Source organism: Armigeres subalbatus, chromosome 2, assembly GCF_024139115.2.
Source record: "Armigeres subalbatus isolate Guangzhou_Male chromosome 2, GZ_Asu_2, whole genome shotgun sequence".
Lineage (NCBI taxonomy): Eukaryota > Metazoa > Arthropoda > Insecta > Diptera > Culicidae > Armigeres > Armigeres subalbatus.
Window position 1 is genome coordinate 191,895,834 of NC_085140.1, and position 24,486 is coordinate 191,920,319.

The 24,486-nt window shown below is 39.2% G+C and overlaps 2 protein-coding genes across 7 annotated transcripts in view; one reads left to right on the plus strand and one right to left on the minus strand.

Annotated features, from left to right (window-relative positions):
• LOC134211414 (17S U2 SnRNP complex component HTATSF1) overlaps positions 1-24,486 on the plus strand; it is a 310,332-nt gene that overhangs the window by 273,577 nt on the left and 12,269 nt on the right. For all 3 annotated transcript variants that reach the window (XM_062688238.1, XM_062688236.1, XM_062688237.1), the window contains exons 3-4: positions 18,542-18,708; positions 19,376-19,699. In XM_062688238.1, the coding sequence (XP_062544222.1) occupies positions 18,542-18,708; positions 19,376-19,699 (491 nt within the window). The remainder of the gene's footprint in view (positions 1-18,541; positions 18,709-19,375; positions 19,700-24,486) is intronic.
• Positions 1-24,486, minus strand: part of LOC134211417 (uncharacterized) — a 401,264-nt gene that overhangs the window by 158,622 nt on the left and 218,156 nt on the right. The gene's annotated exons all lie outside the window — the stretch shown is intronic.

Here is a 24,486-nt window from a genome sequence, read left to right on the forward strand (position 1 = left end):
TTAAGTGGTGGAATTCAATGGGATTGTAAAAACTCGTCTTATGACAGGCGGATGCTGTAAGTTTGAAAAACATTAGGGTAAAGGTCAGTTTATTTTGCAAATCAAAATGCGTTTGCTGGCGCTAGTGTGCACTCAACCAGCGTATGTCAGTTTTTCTTTAAAAATTCTCTATTTATTTGTTTATTTCATTCTTTTCTACTGGGACATTGCCACCTAGCAGCTCAGTGTTCATTAAGCACATCCACTACTGCTTCTAAAGTTTATTTGTCAAGTTATCATTTTTACGTTTGTAAACTATGTTGATTGTTGCTGACACGACGATAGTCGCTATGCCCTGAAAAGTCGTGAAAATATTTTTTTTTCAAAAATTTCCGTAGATAGTTATAACAATAGAAAATTTTGGAATTTTCGTTGAGAGTTTCCATTACCTTTTTTTTTAATAGCAAAAACAAAATTAAACAATTTGTGAATTCAAAAGCTTGGTCTCGATTTTCTATCATTTTTACATATTTTGTGAAGAAATATCAAAAGCTTACTATATCTAATATCAATTTTGCAGCCATATTTTCAAAATGTCGTTGAAATCCTATTTTTGAAATATTTTACAAATAAAAGAATCGTCGCAACATTTTTGTCAGAATTTCGAAAAATTTGAAATAAAAAAACTATTCAAAAATAAAAATAAATATCTTGCGAAACTGCAAATATGTTCTTGCAGTGAAATTTTGTTGGCAATTTTAAAATGTGCAAAAAAAAAACTTTCGCCACAAAATAAAGAAAATATTGTTGAGTGTTTCAGAAATTGTAAGTTGCAATCGCCTTTTTTTAATTTCAACTAGAGTACGGTGCTGAAAATAGTTCAGTAAATGTCATTTGCATCACAAACACCTGGGCAACGCAGGGTGCTTTACGCTAGTTTTCAATACAACAAAAGTGTAAACTGCTTTGGGTCGTATGTGCAAAATGAAGCTTTCTTTCGCTCATGTATCCAATCTTTTGCACTCGCAAATAGCGGTGTGAGTTTCCTTAAATTTGACATGCATGACACAATGAGATAGAAAACATTGAAACTCATCAGGTATGCCTTGATTCAATGATTTTTTAAAGTAAATAAACAAATATTGGAAAGTAATTCCAATTTTATTTACTTTCAAACTATAACAGTGAACTCCTTCTTACTTGATATTGAAGGGACCATCGCGTTTTATAGGTATCGAAATAGAGAACACATTTATATTTTTCTTCCAAAATATAAAACACTTTTCATAACATGTAGAAATATGGTTTAGTGTCATTTGGCAGAATGCCATTTCGCCAAATGCCGTTTGGACGAATAGTTAAAATTGATTTCCTTATCAAGTGACGTGAGAAGTGAGATGTTCGAAGTGAATAGTGAAAAGTAAGAATTGAGAAGTGAGAAATGAGATGTTCGAAGTTAGTAATTCACACTTGTTAAGAAAATTATTCTGAGCTTTTTAGTGGAATGTCTCCACTTAGCGAGTAGCGAGTCACTTTTTAGTGACTTGATCACTATTTTGAGCCTAGTCACTAAAAAGTCACTATTTGCATCCAAAAGTCACTAAAGACGCAATTTTTTGAAAAATGGTCACTAAAGTCACTATTTTTGCATTGCCTGTTGTAAAAAAGTTCAAAATAAAAATCCCTTTTAGCTATTATCATCAACCAAATCAAACGTGAATCTGATAGCAATATATTAAATTTGGGAAATATGCATCAAAAAAGTTCCAAGTGTGTTGTGAAAATCGTGAGGTTATTTCTGATTCACATCAACTATAATCTTTTTCTTCACGAATAAAATTTATTTAAATGCAAAAGTTTAACATCAATTAAAGAATTGAGGAGTAGCGGAACCACGTTTGTTGGTGAGCGTTAATACCCTCCGGTAACAAAGATAGTGAACAGCCTCAGTCATTTAACTGAAATGCTTTTTAACTGCAAGTCGATAGTTGGAACAGTTTTGCAGTTATCGGACCGCTAATCTTCAAAACAATGTCAAACTCTAAGACAGCTGCATTAGCGCAGGCAGCGCGCCCAATCAGATTCACTTTTAGTGCATCTGACGTCGATTGACAACCGTTTTGACATCTAAAATACGTTGCAGTTATCAAACGGCATTCGCTAACTGAAAAGTAAACATGGTGCAGTTATCGAACGGCTACTGAACAAGTTATGTCAGAAGTAATTTTAACACAAGCCACTAATTTTAAAACTTTTAGTGGCTTAAATTCAAAACTTTTTGATTGAAATTATTTCAGAAAAATCATGTTTTTTATAACAAGCTTATGGTTATTAACAATTAAGAATAGATACCCCAAAAAACTAGTGTGAAGGTGAATAAATTGATCGTTTTTTTTTAATCTAAAATAAAACAAAAAACTAAATAGATTTAAAAGATTTTTTTAACTCACACATTTTCAATCAACTTTAATACCAAATTCTGCCGTTTAGAAATTTAAAGTTCATTAAAATTTCTGGATTTCTAATAAGAGATCATGATTTTATTGGATTTTCGAAATTTTCCTCAGAATTGAAAATTCAGAGTTTAAAATCTAAAAACTTCATTTAAATTTGTTAGTAAACCATAGTAAAACTAGTTAAACCTGGTAAAATCGTATTTGCCAGGCATTATTTTAATTAATTTATATTTTTTCAAACAAATGGTCCTACCAAAGATTTATAAAATTTGTGAGTCCAAATAGTTCACCGTCTAGGAATCAATTACTTAGATCATTTTATATCATTCGTTGGCTGTTATACATGAAACTTTGAGCTCATATTAAACAACAAAAGTTCACTTGTCGTAAGACGAGTTTGTAGAATCCCATTTAATTCCACCACTTAATTGTACCTTGACAGATACGTATTTCGACCTCAACAGTAAGGTCGTCTTCAGTGTCTCGTTCTTGACTGGGATTGTACAAACTCGTCTTATGACAAGTAATTCACACTTCCCACTTTTTACCTTTTACTTCTTACTTTCACTTCTCACTTCGAAGTATTCACTTCACAAATTTTTCACTTCTAACTTCTCTAGAAAGGCAGGAAGGAAGGAGAAGGAATGATGACAAGAAATAGAGATTAAGTTACAAAATTTCAATTTTTACCTCACTTTTCACTTCTGAGTCTTTGGTGCTCACTTCTTACTTCTAACTCAGTTCACACTTCACTCTTCTCACTTTTCACTTCACTTTTTTCACTTTTCACTTCTCCCTTTTCCCTTTTCACTTTTCACTTCTTACTTCGCATTTCTCACTTCGAATTTATCACGTTTTACTTCTCACTTTTCTCTTCTCACTTTTCACCTTTTACTTCTACTTCGCGGTTCTCATTTCTCAAATTTTCCACTTCTAATTTCTAACCTCTAACTTTTTACTTCACACTTCTCAATGCATACTTCTCACTTCACACTTCTTACTTCTCTCTAGGAACTTCTCACTTATCACTTTTCACAATTTATTTTTTCTTTTTTGCTTTTCTGTTCTCACTTTTCATTTATCACTTCACAATTCTCACTTCGAATTTGTCACTTATCACTTCGAATTTGTCACTTCCCACTTCGAATTTGTCACTTCTCACTTCTTACATTTCACTTCTCATTTCTTACTTCTTACTTTTTACTTCTCACTTCTAGACTTCTCACTTTTAACTTCTCATTTCTCACTTTTCATTTCTCAATTCTTACTTCTCACCTCTCATTTTTCACTATTTCCACTACTGTTTTCACTACTTCCTATTTCTCACGTCTTATTTCCTATAAGATGTGCAATATAGTTCTTTCCTGACGTCTCGCTGCACACTTCATATAATTCTTGCTACTCACTTCTTCCAACAATATTTCATTTTCGCACGATTGTTTTTACGATAGACTAAAAAGAAATTTAAGAATGAATCAATTTGGCTTTTCATTAGGCTAGGAAGAACCTAAATGTATTCAGCTTCAGATTCCCCCTTTTGGGGATCAAATCTCCCGCAAGTTTTGAAAATGACAAATTTTCTATCTTTCGGAAAAATTGATATTTTGATAAGTTCCATTAAAAAAACAATTGCTTTAGTGATGTTTTTGAACAACTTATCAAATATTTCAGGCAACATTTGGAAACGTATCGTGAAAAAAATTGGTGCTGAATTTCTAACCTTTTAATAATTGAATTGATTGAAATATATCGGAAATGCCAAGAGTCTCGTCGTACTTTTTTGAAACTTTTAAAATTGTTTGAAACTTTGTTTTGGGGTGTTAATACCCCATGATAAATTTGTTTTAAAAAGCATCAAAGTAGGGGGCATTGGTTCTGATGATGCATTTCAACTTGTTTTGCAAAGCTGTTCGAAAAAACTATGGTCCCCAGCGCAAAATGAGCGAGAACAATGCGTTTTATCATCACATCTCGGTGGGGGCTGCCTATCTGGTTTTGTTTTTTCGCATTTGTATACAGTTTTCCCTTTCTTTTATCGTTGTTTGTTAGCTATTGAGAGAGATGTCTGCAAACCCTGATTTTGTCTCAAAACTATGATTATGTTTTTAACAAAGCATTGATAAAATTTAAGAAAAATCTGCAAACAGTTTTTCGCCAATAAATATGTTAGTAATTTCAAAATTTCTATAACAGAACGTGAAAATGTTTAATAAGTTGCGGTACAAAATTTTAAAAAAATATCAGAAATATTTACAAAATATAAACAAAAAAATCGAAGTTTTCTTCGAAAATTTCATTTAGTGTTTGGAATTTTGTCGAAAAAATCGTTGCAGAATTTCAAAACTTTAAGTTGAAAGTACACCCAAAACAATCAGAGAATGTCATACGTGTTATGCCAGCTCATTGCATAAGGTCTGTTTATTGGGTTTCGATCAATACATCTAAACGAATCTCGTTGGCTCCTCCTAGAATTTAGTATATGAATCGTGTACAGCAATATAACTTTGACCCACACAATCTTCCCGATTCCATTTAGCTGATAACGGAAAAGGACACACACTTGCGTGGTCTAATTCAACTTGTATCACTCATTGCTATCTCTGTTACCCTTCCACTTGAGATTATATGATGATTCTCCCATCCGCATAGCATTAACCGTGTATTATGAAAGCCTACGGTCGCATTTTTCCTTATCAGGCAGATTGTTAGCGCATCAGCCACGATGCGCTAAAGTGTGGAGTGTCCAGGTTCGACACTAGGGTGGCTCAAATTAGTATGCGAAAATGGGCCGCCCTCTTTTTCGATTCTATTTGATGCCCTGATGCTCTGGACAAAATTTCAGCCAAATCGGTCAACGTTTGGGCGGTGCTAAACTCGTTGGAAGTTTATATGGAAAAATGTATGCAGAAACATCCAAAAACAGTAAATTGCAGCTGGACTACACAACTTACCATGAAGAACTATGATACTCATTCAGATCTTGGAGAATTTAATACAGAATGTTATGCAGAAAACCGCGAGAAGATTCGAGTTTGCCCGGCTAAGTTATTAGCATTTCTCGGCAGTGGGGTTTGAGCAAATTTCGTTTCTTTTACCTTTGAAAAGAAATAAATTCACCCCTACAACACTCCAGTAAAATACTAATATCTTTGCGTAATAAACTCTAATCTTCTCGCGGTTTTCAGCATAACATTCTGTATTTTATTTTACAAGAACTGAATGAGTATCATGGTTCTTGATCGGAAATTGTGCCGTCCAACTGCAAATTACTGTTTTTGGATGTTTCTGCATACATTTTTCCATATAAACTTCCAACGAGTTTAGCACTGCCCAAACATTGACCGATTTAGCTGAAATTTTGCCCAGAGCATCAGGGCATCAAATAGAACCAAATAAGAGGGCGGCCCATCAAAAAATTTGAAAAAGTGTTTTTGAGCCACCTAATCGACACCCATCTAAGGCCGATTTTTTTTATAAGGTAGCTGAGGTTGTCGAATTATACAGCATACAAGGACCTTCCGTTTACTTAATGCAATTTGTGCATATGTCGCAAATTATGGCAAACTGTACGCGAAACTAATGCGACATTGCAATAAAATGTTGCAATATCTGATAAAGCTATTTGAAAAATTCACAAATTTAGCAAAAATAAAAAAAAATACCGAAGAATTCCAAAACGTTGTCCAAATTTATGAGGAATGTTTTAAAAAGTTTTTGAAACTTCAGTCAATGTTTTTTGAATTTCGTCTCAAAAGTTTTGTAGAAAGCGACAATCGTTTGAATATCTCAAAATGTTCTGTAGTTCAAAGCTCTTAGCAAAGCGTCTGGATCACAACGGTCTAATCCGTGCAGTTTCATGCGTTATGCACTTTGGTATTAACCCCGCTCATCTTCCCGCATATGAGAACCATTAGGTATTATAGACTACTTGGTATCGACATTCGTCAAATGAGAAGCAAGAAATCGCAAGCAGCATTACCAGCCAAACTCGTGACTGGTCACATTGACTCCCCGAAACACGTGACCTTTAAGTGGTCTTGTTGTGTAGGGGTTCCCAGCCAACACAAAGTCGCATATGCTAGCGAATAAGTATACATGGTGGAGGCGATATAGGCGTCTGCATGCAAAACGTACCTATATGGCCTCCACTTTATACACTGATTCGCTATGATATACGATCTTGTGTTTGCTGTGTTATCACGTTTATCTAGAGGGTAGGAGGTGGAGGGTTCGAGTCCCTGCAAAACACGTATTTTTTTTGCAAATGCGGTATCAATTTTTCCATTTTAGAAACATGCGCTGTGCATATGCACAGCCAAGATATTTAACTATAATAACAGCCAAAATAGTTTGAATGAGAAATGCACTTACTTTGTAAATGTATTTGTTTGTTCCTTTTTTGTAAACCCCTTTGTAGTAACTGCCTACTATTGATATGTTTCGGAAATCCAATACCTGCTCCTATTTATTGCTTGTCATGACTTCGGTGAAAATCATACTGCCGCAGTTGCTAGTGAAGAATGATCTAATTCTATGCCAATCAGTTGTCGTCTGTAGCAACACATGAACCTAGGACGCAAAACCTACTTCCATTTATGCTAAAAATGGACACGTACAAAAATAGACCGACCGACCCAACCCGGCCTGCCAACCCGCCCAAACAGCTGTACCCGACCAGAGACCATCTTTCGATGCACAGAAATCTAGCATCGGTGCCGCAATGCCTATATGCTCGCCCCCGGCTTTATTGAACTTGACACGATCAATCAAAACTTGGGTGATATCAATTTGTTAAAACAACAGCTCACTTTCATGAGCGCATGACAGCCGCCCGCCGTCCGTCCTGTCCAGCCGTTGCCATCGTCACCGATTTGTAACAACGAACGCACTCGCTCTCTGTCATGGGATGAAATCTATGACCCTGCCTACTGGGCCTGTCGGTACGTGGTAGATGTGCCACAATGGAAGCAAAAAATAACTCCCCATGAACTTTCGATTCTGATAAAGTGAGGCCCCAGCCGGGGTGGCAAGCTGTGCTCAGTGCATACACCTAAAGTTAATATAAAAACCCGGATTAATCCTCCTAGAATAAATAGAAGCATCTGAGAAAACCTCTTTTTTCAATAATCAAATAAACAGGTTTAAAAGTACCATAAACTTCGTATCGAAACTGTGATTTAGGCAGAACTACGGAATGTGATAACGGACCCGACAGATTTCTGTGAATACATAAAAGTGCAATACAATGCAAATTGTTGTACTCAAATCGGTGGCAAAACGTAATAATACACAGATACAACATTAATAAAATAAATTACTGGCATACAACAATCTGCCATCCTGGTTTTCTATCCGTCTTTGAAGTGATCCTACATCCCTTCGGCACACTTCGGTGTACGGGAAAGGCAAAACATGTAAATCAATACTTGCTCCATTGGGTTCCCACCGTGTGCGTTTGTAAAATATGTAGAAGCAGAGCGACTAGAGCGCGGAAAGCACCGGTTGATATTTATAAACCCAGTTGGGCCGCCCCGCTGTGCCACTGACCACCATAAAGTTTTGTCTAGTTTTTTGATTCGGCAGTTAACCACCGCGCGCGATGATGATGATGACGATGGAGACCCAACTGGACAAACGGTGGCTCTGCTACTATAAATTCATCACCCGCTTCGCTACCGTTTTGCTTCCCTCCCGGGGCTGGTTTGTGAATTGATGATCGATCTTGTCATTTCGGACAATTTGTCGGTTAATTTGTGATTGGATGTTAAACATGGTGCGATTCGAACAACTGTCGTAAATAACTTCAGCCCTGGTAAGTGCCATTCAGTCAAGCGGGCGGCTCTTGGTAAGTGGATGACTTCGCGAGTGCATCCGCATCGCGAGTGGGAATTTAAAAGTGGAAAACTTATGGACCATTGATAAATTGAAGGATTTATTGCATTTAATGGGAATTGAATTGAGTGGAGATGAAGCGCTCTCCGGGTTCAGGTCTTTGAATTCGATCAACCACAACAAGATTCAGATAAATGAAGCCTTTCGGATGCTACTTCAGAGTCAACACCGTTTCGCACCGGAAAGATACATTTTGCCGAGCTACTTGCGGGAATAACATTAATCGCAATCAAATTAGGACAAATTAGAAATTTATTGGTCATTTAATCTCGCCTTGCTGGGCACGGGTTCAGTTTGGAGCCGTTTTGGAGGAGGCGGTGGGGGTGGTCATTGGGTTTAAGGTCTCCCTGCTCCTCGCTGCATCGTCTTGTCAACGGTGTTGAACGATTGCGAACTTCAAGGGAGAGGTCCGCTTCGAAAGAGGCTTGTTCGGCTTGTCGTTATAAAGTTTAATAATAGCAATTATTATAATATAACAAACATGCATGCAAAGCTGCGAAAACCGGATCGATTTTTAATGGGGGCTGCCTAAGCAGTTCGCTCAGTATTACAGCGTTGTGGCGGCATAATCCGGGTGAAGAAACGATCGTCGGTGTTCGACAGCGAATTATGTTGTTTGACGGCCAATTAATATGTAGTTCGACGGGGCGCTTTTTAGATAAAAAGTAGTCTGGTGGTGGTCTTGATTATGCATTTGATTCTGTAATGGCGGCAGGAAAATATATGACATTACATACAGGTAATTGCGCCCTGTTAATCATTCATCAAACTCGTAGTGAAGAATGATGACTAAAGAGGTATAAAAATTTGACACATTTTTTTTATTTCTAACAGCAAACCTATAAAAATGCGCTACATTTTTCTCATCAGTATCACGCGTACTACCCATATTGCTGTTCTAACATATGGCGTTTTTATTTGGAGTAAATGATAGGTAGGTATTTTTTGCACTGTTTCTTTTGTATTTTAGTAAAAAAAACGGCTACTCCGTCTTAATTCAGTAAAACGGGTGTGTTATTCACCCAACGTATAAAAATACTGGCAAAATACTGTCGTTTGGCCGAACAATAGTGAATGTGAAAAGGGTGAAGTAAATTCCACAGATTGATTATCTATACTAATTTCCTTGATACTTTTAAACACCAAAAGTAGAAGTCACTCGAAAAATTTTAACTCTTCCATCATTAACCCACTAAATGAACCGGTAAGGTCTCAAGTTTTCGAAACTGGGAGGAGAATTGAAATAAGCCTCCTGATTCCGAAATAACCACAGGAACAAGTGAGGTTGGTTTTGTTTTTCATACCCAATAACCTTGCTGAAAGTCATGAAACTCATCTTTTGGCGTGTCATTCTTCATGATATCACATGACATGTTCAATCTAGGATACCGGGTGGATTTGGGTAGGTTCCGTGCTATTCCGGGAAGCTGGTTCCTCTGGGAGAGTGGCCACTTTTTTATGTGGTCTGAAACTCATCTTGCAACTTAATCAACTTCATGATTTTGTGAGACACGCTCAGTAGAACTCATTTCATGGTGCCTGATTGGTGATGTTCAGGTTCCGCGGCATTTCGGAAACCTACTGGATGGGACCGGTTGCAGTCCCGGCCATCAGTCGACTAACGGCTTCGTACAGGAACTCTCGCAGCTGTGCGTATAAAATCTTATTGAACGCAATGCACAGCGATTTAAGATCTTTTTGAAAATTGGTCAATACTACACCGTCTTACTGGATGCTCTCGACTGTTTGGATTTAGCAACGGGGATTTTTCGGCTTTGCAGTCACTTCAGCAATTAAAATGAATGTTTTTTATTTGCCAGACGTTTCAATGGGCTATGCCATCTAACCCTTGAAAAAGATGGCATAGCCCATTGAAACGTCGGGCAAAGAAAAAACATTCGTTTTAATTGCTGAAGCGACTGCAAAGCCGAAAAATCCCCGTTGCCACTACACCGTCGTGGTATAAGTTTGAAACTGCTGAGCAAACGCTTCGACCAGATATTGGATTGATTTATGGAGCAAATTTTCACAGTAGTCTCACATCATGGATTCGAGCGATACGGATTTATTAGCGAGCATGGTGAACATGAATTCTTATGTGTCTTCGATTCGAGCCGAACGAATCGTTTAAAAGGCGGTTTATAAATTACGTAACGCGAAATTGGAAAATTTGAACCCCTCCACCCTCGTAACACTTTTTGTATGAACCGTAACGCTCGACATGACCCTCTCCCTTCCCCAGGGTTTGCAGAAATCGCTCTCACTCTAACTTTCACTTACTCAGAGACTGAGTAAAATTGTATTACTATCTCCTTTTTTTCCCATAGAAATTTTACTCAATTTCCGTCAAAAGCGGGACTACTCATAGCTATGAGTTGTCCTGCTTTTGGCAGAAACTGAGTAAATTTTCCGTGAGAGAGGGCAATACAATTTTACTCAGTGACTGAGTAAGTGAAAGTTAGCGTGCTCAGTAGATAACGAACAATGATAAAAGAGAGGCAAAAACCTCTTCGAATCATAACAAGTCATAAAAACAAAACTATCGCACTTGGATACAAGTTGGAAAAAAACTGATTCGGATAGGCGGCCCCCACCGAGGGGTTTGATAAAACGCGTTGTGCTCGTTCATTTTATATTGGGGACCATATTTTTTTTCGCACGGTTGTGTAAAACAAGTTGCTGCGAACCAACTTGATTTTTTTAATTTTGTATTTCGCCACAAAAGTAGCGCTCTTAAGCATTTATTTCATGAAAACACCTTGAAAATCGTTCCAGTAGTTCAAATGTCAAAATGATGTTTTCGACTTTTCCATACGAGTTGATTTAAATATTTTAGATAAAGAACGATTCTTTGTGGGCTTTGTGGCCGTGCGGTTAGCGACGTCAATCGTCTAGAGGCATGGGTTATGGAGCGTGGGCTCAATTCTCGCCTCGGTAAGAAGGAAACTTTTCGTGATAGAAAAATTCTCCACCGGTCCACTGGGTATTATGTGTCCTGTCAGTTGTCTAGGTGTTAAGTGTTCAGTCTGTATGACCTCTGGTCGAGAACAGTGTTCTTGTCTTTTATTCTACCAAATATTGCGAAAATCCAAAAGATGATATATGTGTTTCACATGAAATTCCTAATTTTTCGTATAAAAATAATACTATCGTCAAACAAAAGCGGACAAAGATGGACAAATGAAATATCTTGGTTTTAATGGACCCGCATGTATACTTTCAGATTACGATTGAAATTTTTGCTAATATTGGCTACTAACTGCAGTAGAATGCTCAAAAAATATCACTTTTTCATGAAAAAATGCTTATATGTAATATGCTTGAAAATGAAGCTATCAACCATCTTATGTAACCAAAAAATGCGCCATCCAAAGACCGTGAAGCGATGCTAAGACAGTTTTTGAAAATATTTTTAATTGATGAAAGTAGAGCTTGAGCTTGAGCTTGATTGACTGCTCGTAGTTGCTACTCCATTATGACCAGATCAGCTGTTCTTGCACAGGGAACCAACAGATGTTTGCTTGGGACTAGCACACATCTTCAATGTACAAGTACTGGTGATCTCATTTGTTAGGTCATACTGGCGCCTGCCACGTCAGAATGCAAGTCAATGTAGGGAAGGGGGAGGAAATGATGATGCAATCACTCGCCCACTGCAAGCCGAATATACCTCTGCACTTGCAACGAGTTCATGCGGAATTTGTTGGATTTTTTTGGGTTTGGTTCGAGGGGCAGAAGTTCGTCTCGGTTAACGAGCTGCCAATGTGGGAAAAAGCAACTGATGGAATTTCTAATTGGATGTAGGAAACGAGCTCTATAGAATCTAACAATTTCGCATATGCCCAGTTCTTATACAGGTTTTGGTAGAATCTTATACAGAATTGTTAGAAAATCTAACATCTGCCGGTTGGGTGTATATTAGATAAAATAAATGTTTATTAAGCAAAAATGCTTGGAACTAAATTCTCTACAACTTTGTGGAATTATATGAACTTCTAACTCAAAAGGGTAAAAAAATACATTTCCAAAAAAATTTCACCGAAGGACCACCCTAATGACAACTTACACCAAAAATAAATCTCTTCTTGTAGATCATTTCTTCTCAAGACGTAAAAACTTTAGCACTGATGGTTTTCGAGTTATCGATTTATGTCGTGAAATTTGACGAATCCGACCATTGTGAGATAATGCGTTGGGACCTGGTATTCACGGCATTTTTGAAGGATTTGCCGTACAGTAAAGATCTGGTCCGTTGTCGAGCGGCCGTCAACGAAGCCGGCTTGATAACTCATTCACTAACGACAGACGTCGGAAGACGATCTGGGATATCACTTTGTAGGCGGCATTAAGGATGGTAATCGCTCGAAAGTTCTCACACTCCAGCTCGTCGGCTTTCTTTTCAATGGGGCAATAACCCCTTCCTTCCACTCCTCCGGTAGCTGTTCGGTTTCCCAGATTCTGACTATCAGTTTGTGCAGGCAAGTGGCCAGCTTTTCCGGGGCCATCTTGATGAGCTCAGCTCCGATTACATCCTTATCAGCTGCTTTATTGGTCTTTAACTGTTGAATGGCATTCTTAACTTCCCTCAAGGTGGGGGCTGGTTGGCTTCCATCGTCCGCTGAGCTGACGTAGTCATCTCCTCCGCTGCCTTGAATTTCACTGCCTGTACTCTCAGCGCCATTCAAATGTTCCTCGTAGTTCTGCTTCCACCTTTCGATCACCACGCGATCGTCCTTCAAGATGCTCCCATCCTTATCCCTGCACATTTCGGCTCGTGGCACTATGCCTTTGCAGGATGCGTTGAGCTTCTGATAGAACTTGCGTGTTTCTTGAGAACGGCACAACTGTTCTATCTCCTCGCATTCCGCTTCTTCCAAGCGGCGTTTTTTCTCCTGAAAAAGGCGGGTCTTATGTCTCCGCTTTCGTCTATAACGTTCCACGTTCTGCCGGGTACCTTGCTGCAGCGCGACCGCCCGCAACTGCACTCTTCGTCGAACCAATCGTTCCGTCGACTTCGTCCGACGTATCCGACGTTGTTCTCCGCTGCGTCGTTAATAGCTGCTTTGACTGTATTCCAGCAGTCGTAAAGAGGTGCCCCATCGAGCCCACCCTCTTCCGGCAACGCTGCCTCGAGATGCTGCGCGTATGCAGTGGCGACATCAAGTTGCTTCAGTCGCTCTAGGTCGTATCGCGGCGGTCGTCGATACCGAACATTATGTTTATGTTTATTAATCAGTAACTTAAGACAATGTCTTTTTATATGTTACAATGTATTCTTAAGTAGCAGATAAAGTGGCCATGAAAAGCATTAGATAAGAAAAGTTAAATTATACAAATGAAATTTATAGTAAACCGTGCTAATGAGATCTAATTGTGAAGCATCACGATGATGAAAAAACGTGGGTTCACTTCCGTGGTTTATCATGCTATGACTCGAAATAGTGTCAAACAATCTTTTATTTCTTAACGACTCATTATCTAAAAGATTTGTATTGAAACCACCAAGAAAGCATATATGATGATGGACCAAGCTGTACTAATAATGAATCCAACACGTCAGAACAGTCGACTCCAGGGGGATTGTAAAAAGCTCCAACCAAAAGTCTCTTATTGTCGACGTTTATTTCTATAATTACATACTCTGAGAGTGAATCATTGACAGCATGACTTTTAGGCAGGGAAACAAGGGATAGCCGGGAGGGGATTGGTAGGAGGTGAATAGCAGATTCAGGAGCAGGGCTGGCTTTCAGATTTTTTTTGTCTTTTAGGACGGATTCACGGAATGTCTAAAGGAGTGGATACAACAGGGAAAAATAGAATAACTACGAAGGAAGGGATCTTTCGTTCAATCCGTCCAATTCAGCAGCATTCTTCACAGTCATTTCACCATCACCGTTGATCCGTTTGATGTAAACAACACCGTCTCTTGTGTATACACTTTGCAGTTTTCCTTCTTTCTTCATCTTCAAAGCTTTAGCACGAATAACTCTAGCAGTTACTCCCAAGTTCTCATTAATATATATATACGTTTGTTAACGGAGAATTCGATTTGATTGCGTAGGTACGCAGAGTAAAAATCGTTTATCTGCACGGTAATAGCAAACTGGATCAGTATTAATCAGGCGGGTGCTAAGCTGTCAAATTTTTGTTGCCACCAATCGAGCGAATGCCGACGGCACTAACATCAAGCTGTAGTCTATGAAAAATAAACACTGCAGTGAGTGAGAATGTTCTGAAACGCACAAAGTTTGGATAATGCAAGAAACAACTGTTTCTGCTCAGCACAGAGTTTCTTCTACCAACATAATTATTTATCTGCATATTTCGCGTAAGGAATAAAGTGAAAACACCTCATATTTACGGATTTGGTGTATTTTTGTTCGTTGCGATCTTTAATTTAATATGTGCTTTCGACACCACTCTCTCTCTTGTAAAAACGGTAAACAATACAAATTTTTACAAATACCACCACAATTTATAATAGTATATGAGCATTTTGACATTGGAGTATAAATTTATGCGCCAAAAAAGAGGGTACTGTCATACTTGCCAAACTCCATATGAAAAAAAAAATCCGTTGTCCCCCCTCGTATTAACGGCGCAGATCCATTCTCGATTAACTTTTCAAAAGGACCTAAGTAACATTTTTTTCATGAATTAATTTGAGTACTTCAATCAAAAGATTTCATGTTTTTATGTTGATTGCGCTATTCAAATTAATTCAAGAAAAAAATGTTACTTAGGTCCTTTTGAAAAGTTAAGCGAGCATTGGTGATGTTGTTAGCTAAGCGACGGACATCAACAAGAGGACTGTAATTCTCCGAGTATCCCAGAGAGCAGCACCATTTGTGGAAGTAGGCTGGCAAATTCTCCCCTTGGGTAAATGGCACTTCACTCACGATTAAATCATTAAGTCGTCTTCCCTAATCCACTGCTAAGGTTTTATCTGTTTTGATGTTATCTAGAGATGACGAGAATTCCTTCAGTGCTTGCCTATTCTCCTCCCTTATGCTGACAATGTCTGCAGCTAGATCACATTTCATCTTGTTCAAACGATCAGTTAGAGTGTCTCCTAGTTTCTGGATGTTTTCTCTCGTACTGCGCTGAAATGTGGTGAGCTGGGACTTCATGAAATCAGCAAGTTCTGCGACGCTCATCTCTTTCATTGACGAATTCGGCTTAGAGTTACTGCAAGTTGCCTTGAGTGTTTGGTCGGCCAAATAGAGCTAATAAACTATAGAGGAAGACTGTCGCTGTCGTCACTGGCGAAACATCTTTTGCTGGCGAGGATAGGGCACTAAATGTCAACGAAGGAAAAATCAATACGTTTTGACAGATAGGTACCCAACATGTTTGGGGACGATAACAAAAGGAACAGCAGCGACAATCGTCCTCTATAGCTTACTACCTCTATTAGGTTCTGCAGCATGACGTCACGAATGAATTCGGTCCTCGTCAAATGAACTTTTTTGACAGTTCAGTAGTACTTTCCACTGACTCCGACGAGGACTCCGACAAGGTTCGAGTTCGTGATTGGTTGGCTGCCCCCGAGTCCAACGCGAAGTACTACTAATCTGTCATCAGTTTGAGTAAGAAAATTATTTTCAGCTTTTTAGTGGAATGTTTTCACCTGTCATAAGACGAGTTTGAACAATCCCATTGAATTCCACCACTTAATTGTATCCTGACAGATACGTATTTCAACCTCAACAGTAAGGCCGTCTTCAGTGTCTTGTACTTGACTCGACTCGTCGAGTCGAGTCAAGTACAAGACACTGAAGACGGCCTTACTGTTGAGGTTGAAATACGTATCTGTCAGGATACAATTAAGTGGTGGAATTCAATGGGATTGTTCAAACTCGTCTTATGACAGATCAGTTTGAGGTTAGATACAGACGCTGCAGAACCTAATTGTCGGCCATCATGTAGCTTGGTGAGATGGAAACAATTGCCCAGTTGTAGTAACTCAAAGAAACACACCTAATGTCTTCAACACAGAAGCAGTACGCCGGCGAGTTGCATAAATTGCGAAATAATTTACTTAATTTCTGCAGTTTTCCGTAAAATTCACTTGCAAAACGATGCGATACACAGTAGCCGGTGATTAGTTAAAAATCAGTGGTTTTTGAAGCGAGAAATTCGATACTTTTACTAAATGTGGCGCATCGCAAATTAGGCGCACTTCATCCTACCACAGACACTCACGACTCACAAACAAGTCAAACAAAAACAATAAATAACAACAACAAAAAAAATAATTACAAAGATAGTTTGAATATATTGGTATGCACGCTAAAAAAATCAAAGCAAAACGAAGTTGCGCCAGAGTCTAAAAAAATTGATGCAACGGGCAATAATTAAATTAGAATAAATTGTCGAGATTACATGATGAGCCAAACCGATAAACAATCATTCTCAGTACAAACAGAAAAATCGCGTTTTAATAAATTCTAATAGGTTATGGACCCCCATTTAATTTTTCCAGCTTCGCCGATGCGTTGTTTCAATATTCCTAGAAAATAAGTCAGAAATATGAAGAAAGTTGATTTTTTATCTCTAATAAGACATATGTATAACAAATCTTTGAATTGAAGAAAATGTTTGACATTTTCTTCATTTGTTTTATGGATCATATGGCTATTTTTTTAATATATCGAGGCCTTCTTTGATAAAAAAAAGTAAATATTTCGGTTCAATAAATGTTAATTGCCTATTTGAAAAATGTATTGGAGGTAACCACTTTCCTTTCGATGAGACTAGAACCCACGATCCTCTGAGGAAAGGTTCTTCTTCTTCTTCTTCTTATTGGCATTACATCCCCACACTGGGACAGAGCCGCCTCGCAGCTTAGTGTTCATTAAGCACTTCCACAGTTATTAACTGCGAGGTTTCGAAGCCAAGTTACCATTTTTGCATTCGTATATCATGAGGCTAACACGATGATACTTTTATGCCCAGGGAAGTCGAGACAATTTCCAATCCGAAAATTGCCTAAACCGGCACCGGGAATCGAACCCAGCCACCCTCAGGATGGTCTTGCTTTGTAGCCTTTGTAGCCACATCTGAGTTTTCAGAACATTGTGAAGTAAATATTTTCCACCTCTTAAATGTGAGAAAGGTTCTCATTACCAAGCGCAAAACACTGGATACTCTTTGCCTTACATACTTTTAAGATGGAATCATATATCCTTATGCTTCACTTTTTTTATTGCGTGCATTATGCCGAAGGACTGTTGTACTTATTTGACACAATTTTGCAACGATTATAATAACTTTGTCTGTGTCTAACAGCTCGGCTGGGCTATGAAGTTCTTTTGAACCTCCTCCGGTACGCAGGACTCCTACGTGACGTAAGGAATAGGCTAAAAGTCAATTTTCTGTACAGTTATGTTCAATAGTTTATTTTTCTTTATTACGAGACTTAAAGCTCTAAGCTGGTTTACATTGACAATCTTTAAAAGTCATTAGCACTGAAATTATGAAAGGCGTTTCTACATATGTCATAAAAAAGCATTACCGTAACATACTTCAGCCCATTTGCCGTTAAACAGCCGGACCGATGTGTCACGTGCCAAAATAAAGAGGCTCACAACATCCAAACAGCTTAACCAATATTTGAGTTGTACTTAAATCCTCTCTCCGCATTCTCTGCCGCTGTTCCGTCAACTTCACTTACTGCTGCCACACTTATGTCATCGTCCCATCAACCCTGCGCCAGCGCCTCTCATAAAAAGTGGAATTCACAAAAAAAATCAGAGGAGGTCCCCAAACAGCCCGCATTTCAAAATGCATCCTTCCGTATCGAACCTTCCGACGACGATTGGGGTGCGTCTCGCCGCTGCGGGTAGGTACGCACGCACCGCGCACGCACCATCGAAGCCAGTTTGAAGCGCGGCTAATTGACGGGTAAACAACTTCAGCACGCTTCTTTACAACTCGCCTTGCATTGGACATGGTCCGCCGTTGGACCACCACCAACCGAATTGACTCCGCGGCTCGTCAAAATATTCCACGCAATTAGCTCCTTATCGCGCATACCCGGGAACTGGTTTGACGGTCGTGTGGGGCCACCTGATCTGTACGATTTTGACGGAATCCCGCAATACCTCCCAGTTGGGAACTCGATGTTTTTCGTACACCCATGATACCTGTGGGTCATCATCTGTTGCTACCGCACTAATTAACGCTTTTGTTTTCGTTCTTTTCTTTTTCAGATTGAGTCGGTCGAATTGGCGCTCAGCATTTTGGACAATTATGACATCCGCGGTCACAAGATTCGTGTCCAGCAGGCCGAGTTCCAGCTCAAGGGCGAGTACAACCCGGCCCTTAAGCCGAAGGTCAGGAAGAAGGAGAAGGAGAAAATCCGCAAGATGCAAGAAGCGTGAGTAGTGATGATTTTGTCGGTGTTTAATTCATTGAGTATAGATATTTGGGTGCTATGGACGAAAAGAACCAGAATCAGCTATCCGAAATGGCTCTGTACAAAATTTAAACCAAAAAGAAATCACAATCCCGCGTTGTAAATTATGTATTTCCGAAAAAAATAAAAAGATTGTTATTAACTATCTGCTTAAGAAGATTGCTAACTTCATTAGATGGTGCTGGATCACATGGGGCGATCATGCAAATAAAAAGATACTTTGTAACCGACACCTTATCAAGTAAAAAAGTTGATAGGATGCCATACCGCAAACGAGTTGGCGATGGGGTTCCTTTAATCTACCTTCCACATGTGCTGACCGGCTTAACTTTGAGCACCCTGCCGAGAGTAGCAGATCTTCGCCGATAACCAGCGTACCACTTGAGTCGCGCCCCGTTGTGGAGAAAAACAAATAAAAAGAAAATATTATTGCTATTAACTGCCCACTTAACATATTTTGAGCACCACGATGATTATCCACCTTTTTAACGACTCTTCAATGAGCCCCTCTTTTCCTCCGGCAACCGATCGTCATCTTTTTTCGGCTTAACTCCTTTTCCCCATTGTGTATACAGAACAATGTCTCACCTCATCACACACATGTATACGTTCCCTGTCTACCTTGCAGATTGTTTGACTGGCGCCCGGAAAAGATGCGCGGCGAACGGTCCAAGCACGAGCGGATCGTCATCATTAGGAACCTGTTCGAGCCGGAGCTGTTCGATCGGGAGGTCCATCTGCTGCTCGAGTACCAGAACGACCTGCGGGAGGAGTGCAACAAGTGCGGAACGTGTCGCCGGGTGGTACTGTTCGATCGCCATCCGGAGGGGGTGGCCCAGATTACGATGAGCGACCCGGAGGAAGCGGATCTGGTGGTTAAGCTCCTGAACGGGCGGTTCTTCGGCAAGCGCAAACTGACGGCGGAGATTTGGGACGGCAGAACCAAGTTTAGGTGAGTTTTAGCAAGTATTTTTTTGGTAGATTTACGTAGGAACTAACTTATGCACTTGACTCGAGAAACTGGAAATGATCTTTCAGTTGAGGTCAAAACACGCTTTTTTCTGATCACGTACATTTGACAAGTGACTCCATGCCTTGAAAGACGCGTGGAAGTAATAAATTGAATAGATTGTGAGGCAAGCATGGTAATAGCAATAGAAAAATAGCTTGCAATTCATTGAAAAATACGATGTTAATCGAAATTAAAAGCATTGGCGGAGTTAAGTTGGGGCTCGATGGGGCACGTGATCGAAAATCGGCAAATCGAATATTTTCCTCGAAATTTAATTACATACGCTAAAACTGTCCGCCAGTTTTTATAATCACTGGTGAAGTTAACCTGGGGTACGATGGGGTACGTAACCCACAAATTCAAATATTTATTTTACTAAAGAATTCCGGCATGAAGTTTTGAAAAAAAACCTAAGAGTAATTTCAAAGAAATTTCATGAATTTCTTCCTAGAGTTTCGGAAAGTTTTTCTTAAGGAATTACTGGAATAATTTCTTGGAGGAAATGCTGAAATAATTGATTCTTTAAAAAATTAAAGAAATACCCAAATTTAATTTTCGCAGGTATTTCTAATGCATTTTCCAAAGGAATTCATATAAGAAATTAGTAAATTAATAAATTCTCCTGAAAGAATTTCGGACGGTTTCCCTAAAGGAATTTCCGTAGGTATTCCTAAAGGAATTTTCGAACGTTTTCTGTATCATATTCCGAAACATATTTTAAACAAATCGAAAGGAATTTCCGGTAAATTTCTGGAGGTTTCGAGAGGTTTTCCCAAAGAATCCCTGGAGGAATGCTCAAAGGAACTACTGGGGGAATTTCACAAATTATTCCTGGAGGAGCTCCCGAAAGAATTTCTGGAGAAATTTTAGAAGAAATCCCTGGAGGAATTTTCAAATGTATTTCAGGAGGAGGAGGAATGAAGAAATTTCCAAAGAGCATCCTGAATAGATTTTCGAAAAGAAACAGAAACCAGCAGGTAACAGGATTCGTACTGAGCATTTTTACTGGTTCATCAAACAAAAATATCTACATGTTTTCAGTCAAGTTCATATTCTTCTTCTTCTTCTTATTGGCATTACATCCCGAAACTGGGGCAGAGCCACCTCCCAGCTTAGTGTTCCTTAAGCACTTCCACGGCTATTAACTGCGAGGTTTCTAAGACAGATTACCATTTTTGCATTCGTATATGATGAGGCTAACACGATGATACTTTTATGCCCAGGGAAGTCGAGACAATTTCCAATCCGAAAATTGTCCAGACCGGCACCGGGAATCGAACTCAGCCACCTTCAGCATGGTCTTGATTTGTAGTAATTTGCTTTGCTGTAATTTGAAGCAGAACAATTTCCAGAGGAGAGATGTAGGTGGAAGTACCAGGAATAAAAATTGGGGGACTTTCGGAAGGAATTTCTGGATTGAAGGGAGACGAAATTCCATAGAAATTTGTTAAGGCAATAAGAAGCACTCACAAACGATTTTCAGGTGGATTCTTGAACGAATGTTTCCTGGAGGTATTTTCTGTAGGAATTTGCAAGGGTATTTCCATGAGTATCCCTAGAAAAAAAATCTGTAGATATTCCCGGAAGAATTCGCGGAAGTGAATAGGAGGTGGATGTGAAATCCAATGTGACATTCGGAAGGAGTTCAATGGAAATTTCTGGGGATTTCTCGAAGTAATTAATGAAGAGGAGGAACTTCGAAACTTATTTTTAGTGGATCCTTCGGAAGGATTTCTGAGAGAACTTTCGGAGGAAATCCTGAAGGAACTTTCGGACTTTTTTTTAGGAATTCGCCGCCGCTGCCGACAGTTTTTGGCAAGCCGCCTCCGACATTTTTGCATCGGCGCTCCGCCGTTTCAAATTTGTCACGCCGCTGATCTATAATTTTCCACGCCGATTCAAATTTTCAGTGGAAACTCCAAAGATTTAGTGCAATTTCCATATAATTTCCTGATAGATCTCTACATGTTGATACTCCAGAGAATTTTTCGTGAAGATACCAATTATTTAACTACCAATATTAATACCAATTATTTGTCGATGAGAGCAAATCGAAAACTAATTTTGATATTGGTTTCCGTAACGAAATAAATACACAGTTTAATGTCATATCATTCAATTTAATGATTTGAGCAAAATGAGATCAAAATATGTAATCAATCATAATGATTCATACATATTTGAAAACGAATTATGACTCAATTTGATGTCAAAATCAAAATATGTTTTCTATATGATCTCATTATGTTTTCAGACTTCGCTAGCATATCTAGCCTAAAGTTATTTGGCCGAGAATGTCATTTGGTCGAACAGTTCCTTTGGTTGAAAAAAATCGAGAATATGTCCTTCGGCCGAAATAGTCGTTTGGTCGAAAAGAACTTTCGGTTGAAAGTGTTGTTCGGCTGAATTGTTCATTTTGGATATTTTCAAGACAATAACGGGAGAATCTTTTGATTTTCGCCTCAAAATTTTAACGACAGATTTCTAGTTTTTCCAGAATAGTTATTCGAAAATTATTTTTAGGAGTTCAGTGCGTGATCTCTCTTGTTCCGGACAGCAGAACGATCGCGCGGTCGGCCGATTCATTGTGTTCTGCATTGCGCGGCCGGTAATAAAATTAATCAGTTCAGTGCGTGATCTCTCTTGTTCCGAACAGCAGAACGATCGCGCGGTCGGCCGAATTATTGTGTTCTGCATTGCGCGGCCGGTAATAAAATTAATCAGTTCAGTGCGTGTTCTATCATGTTTCGGACAGCAGAACGATCGCGCGATCGGCCGAATTATTGTGTTCTGCATTGCGCGGCCGGTAATAAAATTAATCAGTTCAGTGCGTGATCTCTCTTGTTCCGGACAGCAGAACGATCTCTCGGTCGGCCGAATTATTGGGTTCTGCATTGCGCGACCGGTAATAAAATTAATCAGTTCAGTGCGTGATCTCTCTTGTTCCGGACAGCAGAACGATCGCGCGGTCGGCCGATTTATTGTGTTCTGCATTGCGCGGCCGGTAATAAAATTAATCAGTTCAGTGCGTGTTCTATCATGTTTCGGACAGCAGAACGATCGCTCGGTCGGCCGAATTATTGTGTTCTGCATTGCGCGACCGGTAATAAAATTAATCAGTTCAGTGCGTGATCTCTCTTGTTTCGGACAGCAGAACGATCGTGCGGTCGGCCGAATTATTGTGTTCTGCATTACGCGGCCGGTAATAAAATTAATCAGTTCAGTGCGTGATCTCTCTTGTTTCGAAGCGAGCTTGGTAGTCATATGGCTACTGCTTCTGCCTCATACGCAGGAGGTCGTGGGTTCAATCCCAGGTCCGTTCCATTCTCCTACTTTTTATCTTTCTCTTTATTTCTCATGTTCTAGCAATCGCTAGAACTGGAAATGGACTTCCATACCGTTTCCATTACTATTCCTATACCTTCAACTTGAGTATTCTATCAGTAATCTGCTAGAATTGGAAATGAACTATAGAGCTCGTTTCCAACATCCAATTAGAAATCCCATCAGTTACCTTCTCCTATCTATCACATTGGCAGCTCGTTAACCAAGACGGACCTCTGCCTCTCCAACCTAACCCAGAAATCCAACAAATTCCGCATGAACTCGTGGCAAGTGCAGAGGTATATTCGGCTTGCAGTGGGCGAGTGATTGCATCATCATTTCCTCCCCCTTCCCTACATTGACTTGCATTCTGACGTGGCAGGCGCCAGTATGACCTAACAAATGAGATCACCAGTACTTGTACATTGAAGATGTGTGCTAGTCCCAAGCAAACATCTATTGGTTCCCTGTGCAAGAACAGCTGATCTGGTCATAATGGAGTAGCAACTACGAGCAGTCAATCAAGCTCAAGCTCAAGCTCAAGCTCAATAGTTATTCGAAAATTATTTTCAGATTTTTCACGGAAATCACTTTCAAGTATCGAGAACTCTTCAAGTATCGAGAAGAATTACCAAGAGGAGCTCTTTGGATTTACCAAGGAAAGTTGTTTGGGATTCACATGAGAATCTCTTCAGATTTTTCAAGTTGTTCCAAATCTCTATAAGAAAATGTTCGGAATATCCACGGCCTATTGAGTTTCTGTTGAGTATTCTTTGAAATTCACACAGAAAATTGTGACTGGTAAAAGAGATGCTTTACGTTGACTTCCCCAATCTAGATTATATTTATAAGACGGTTAGTTTTTTATCCTTTATTAGAGTGATTTTTTCGCAGGGAGAAGTTCATCACTAAACGGCTAGTTTGGCATAGCCAACTTTAAAACATCGAAAAAATGCTCGGATTTTTTGAGGATTTTTTTTGGATTTCTTCAGAAGATTCTTTCTATTTTCGATTAGAAATTCTTGCTAAGTTCCATTGAACGAAAACGACAGTCGGCCGAATTGGCAATTAGACCGAATAAGCCGTTTGCCCTACCAGGTTGTCCGGCCGAAACGATCGTTGGCCAAAAATGCCATTTTGCAGAAATAGTTTTTTGACAGAATGGGCCATTTGGCCGAAAAAGTCATTTGGTCCAACGGGTAATACAGCCAAATTTCAATGACTGATCCTCGTACTGAACGGGTAATATGGTCAGAAATGGCCATTTGTTTGGCGAAATGGTCTTTTTGTCTATTGAATTGAACAAAATTCCGTGGCCTCTCTATTTTTAGGTTGATACTGGCCTTTAGACCAAAAGACACTTAACCAGGTATTATTTAGCAAAACTAAACGTTTCACGGAAA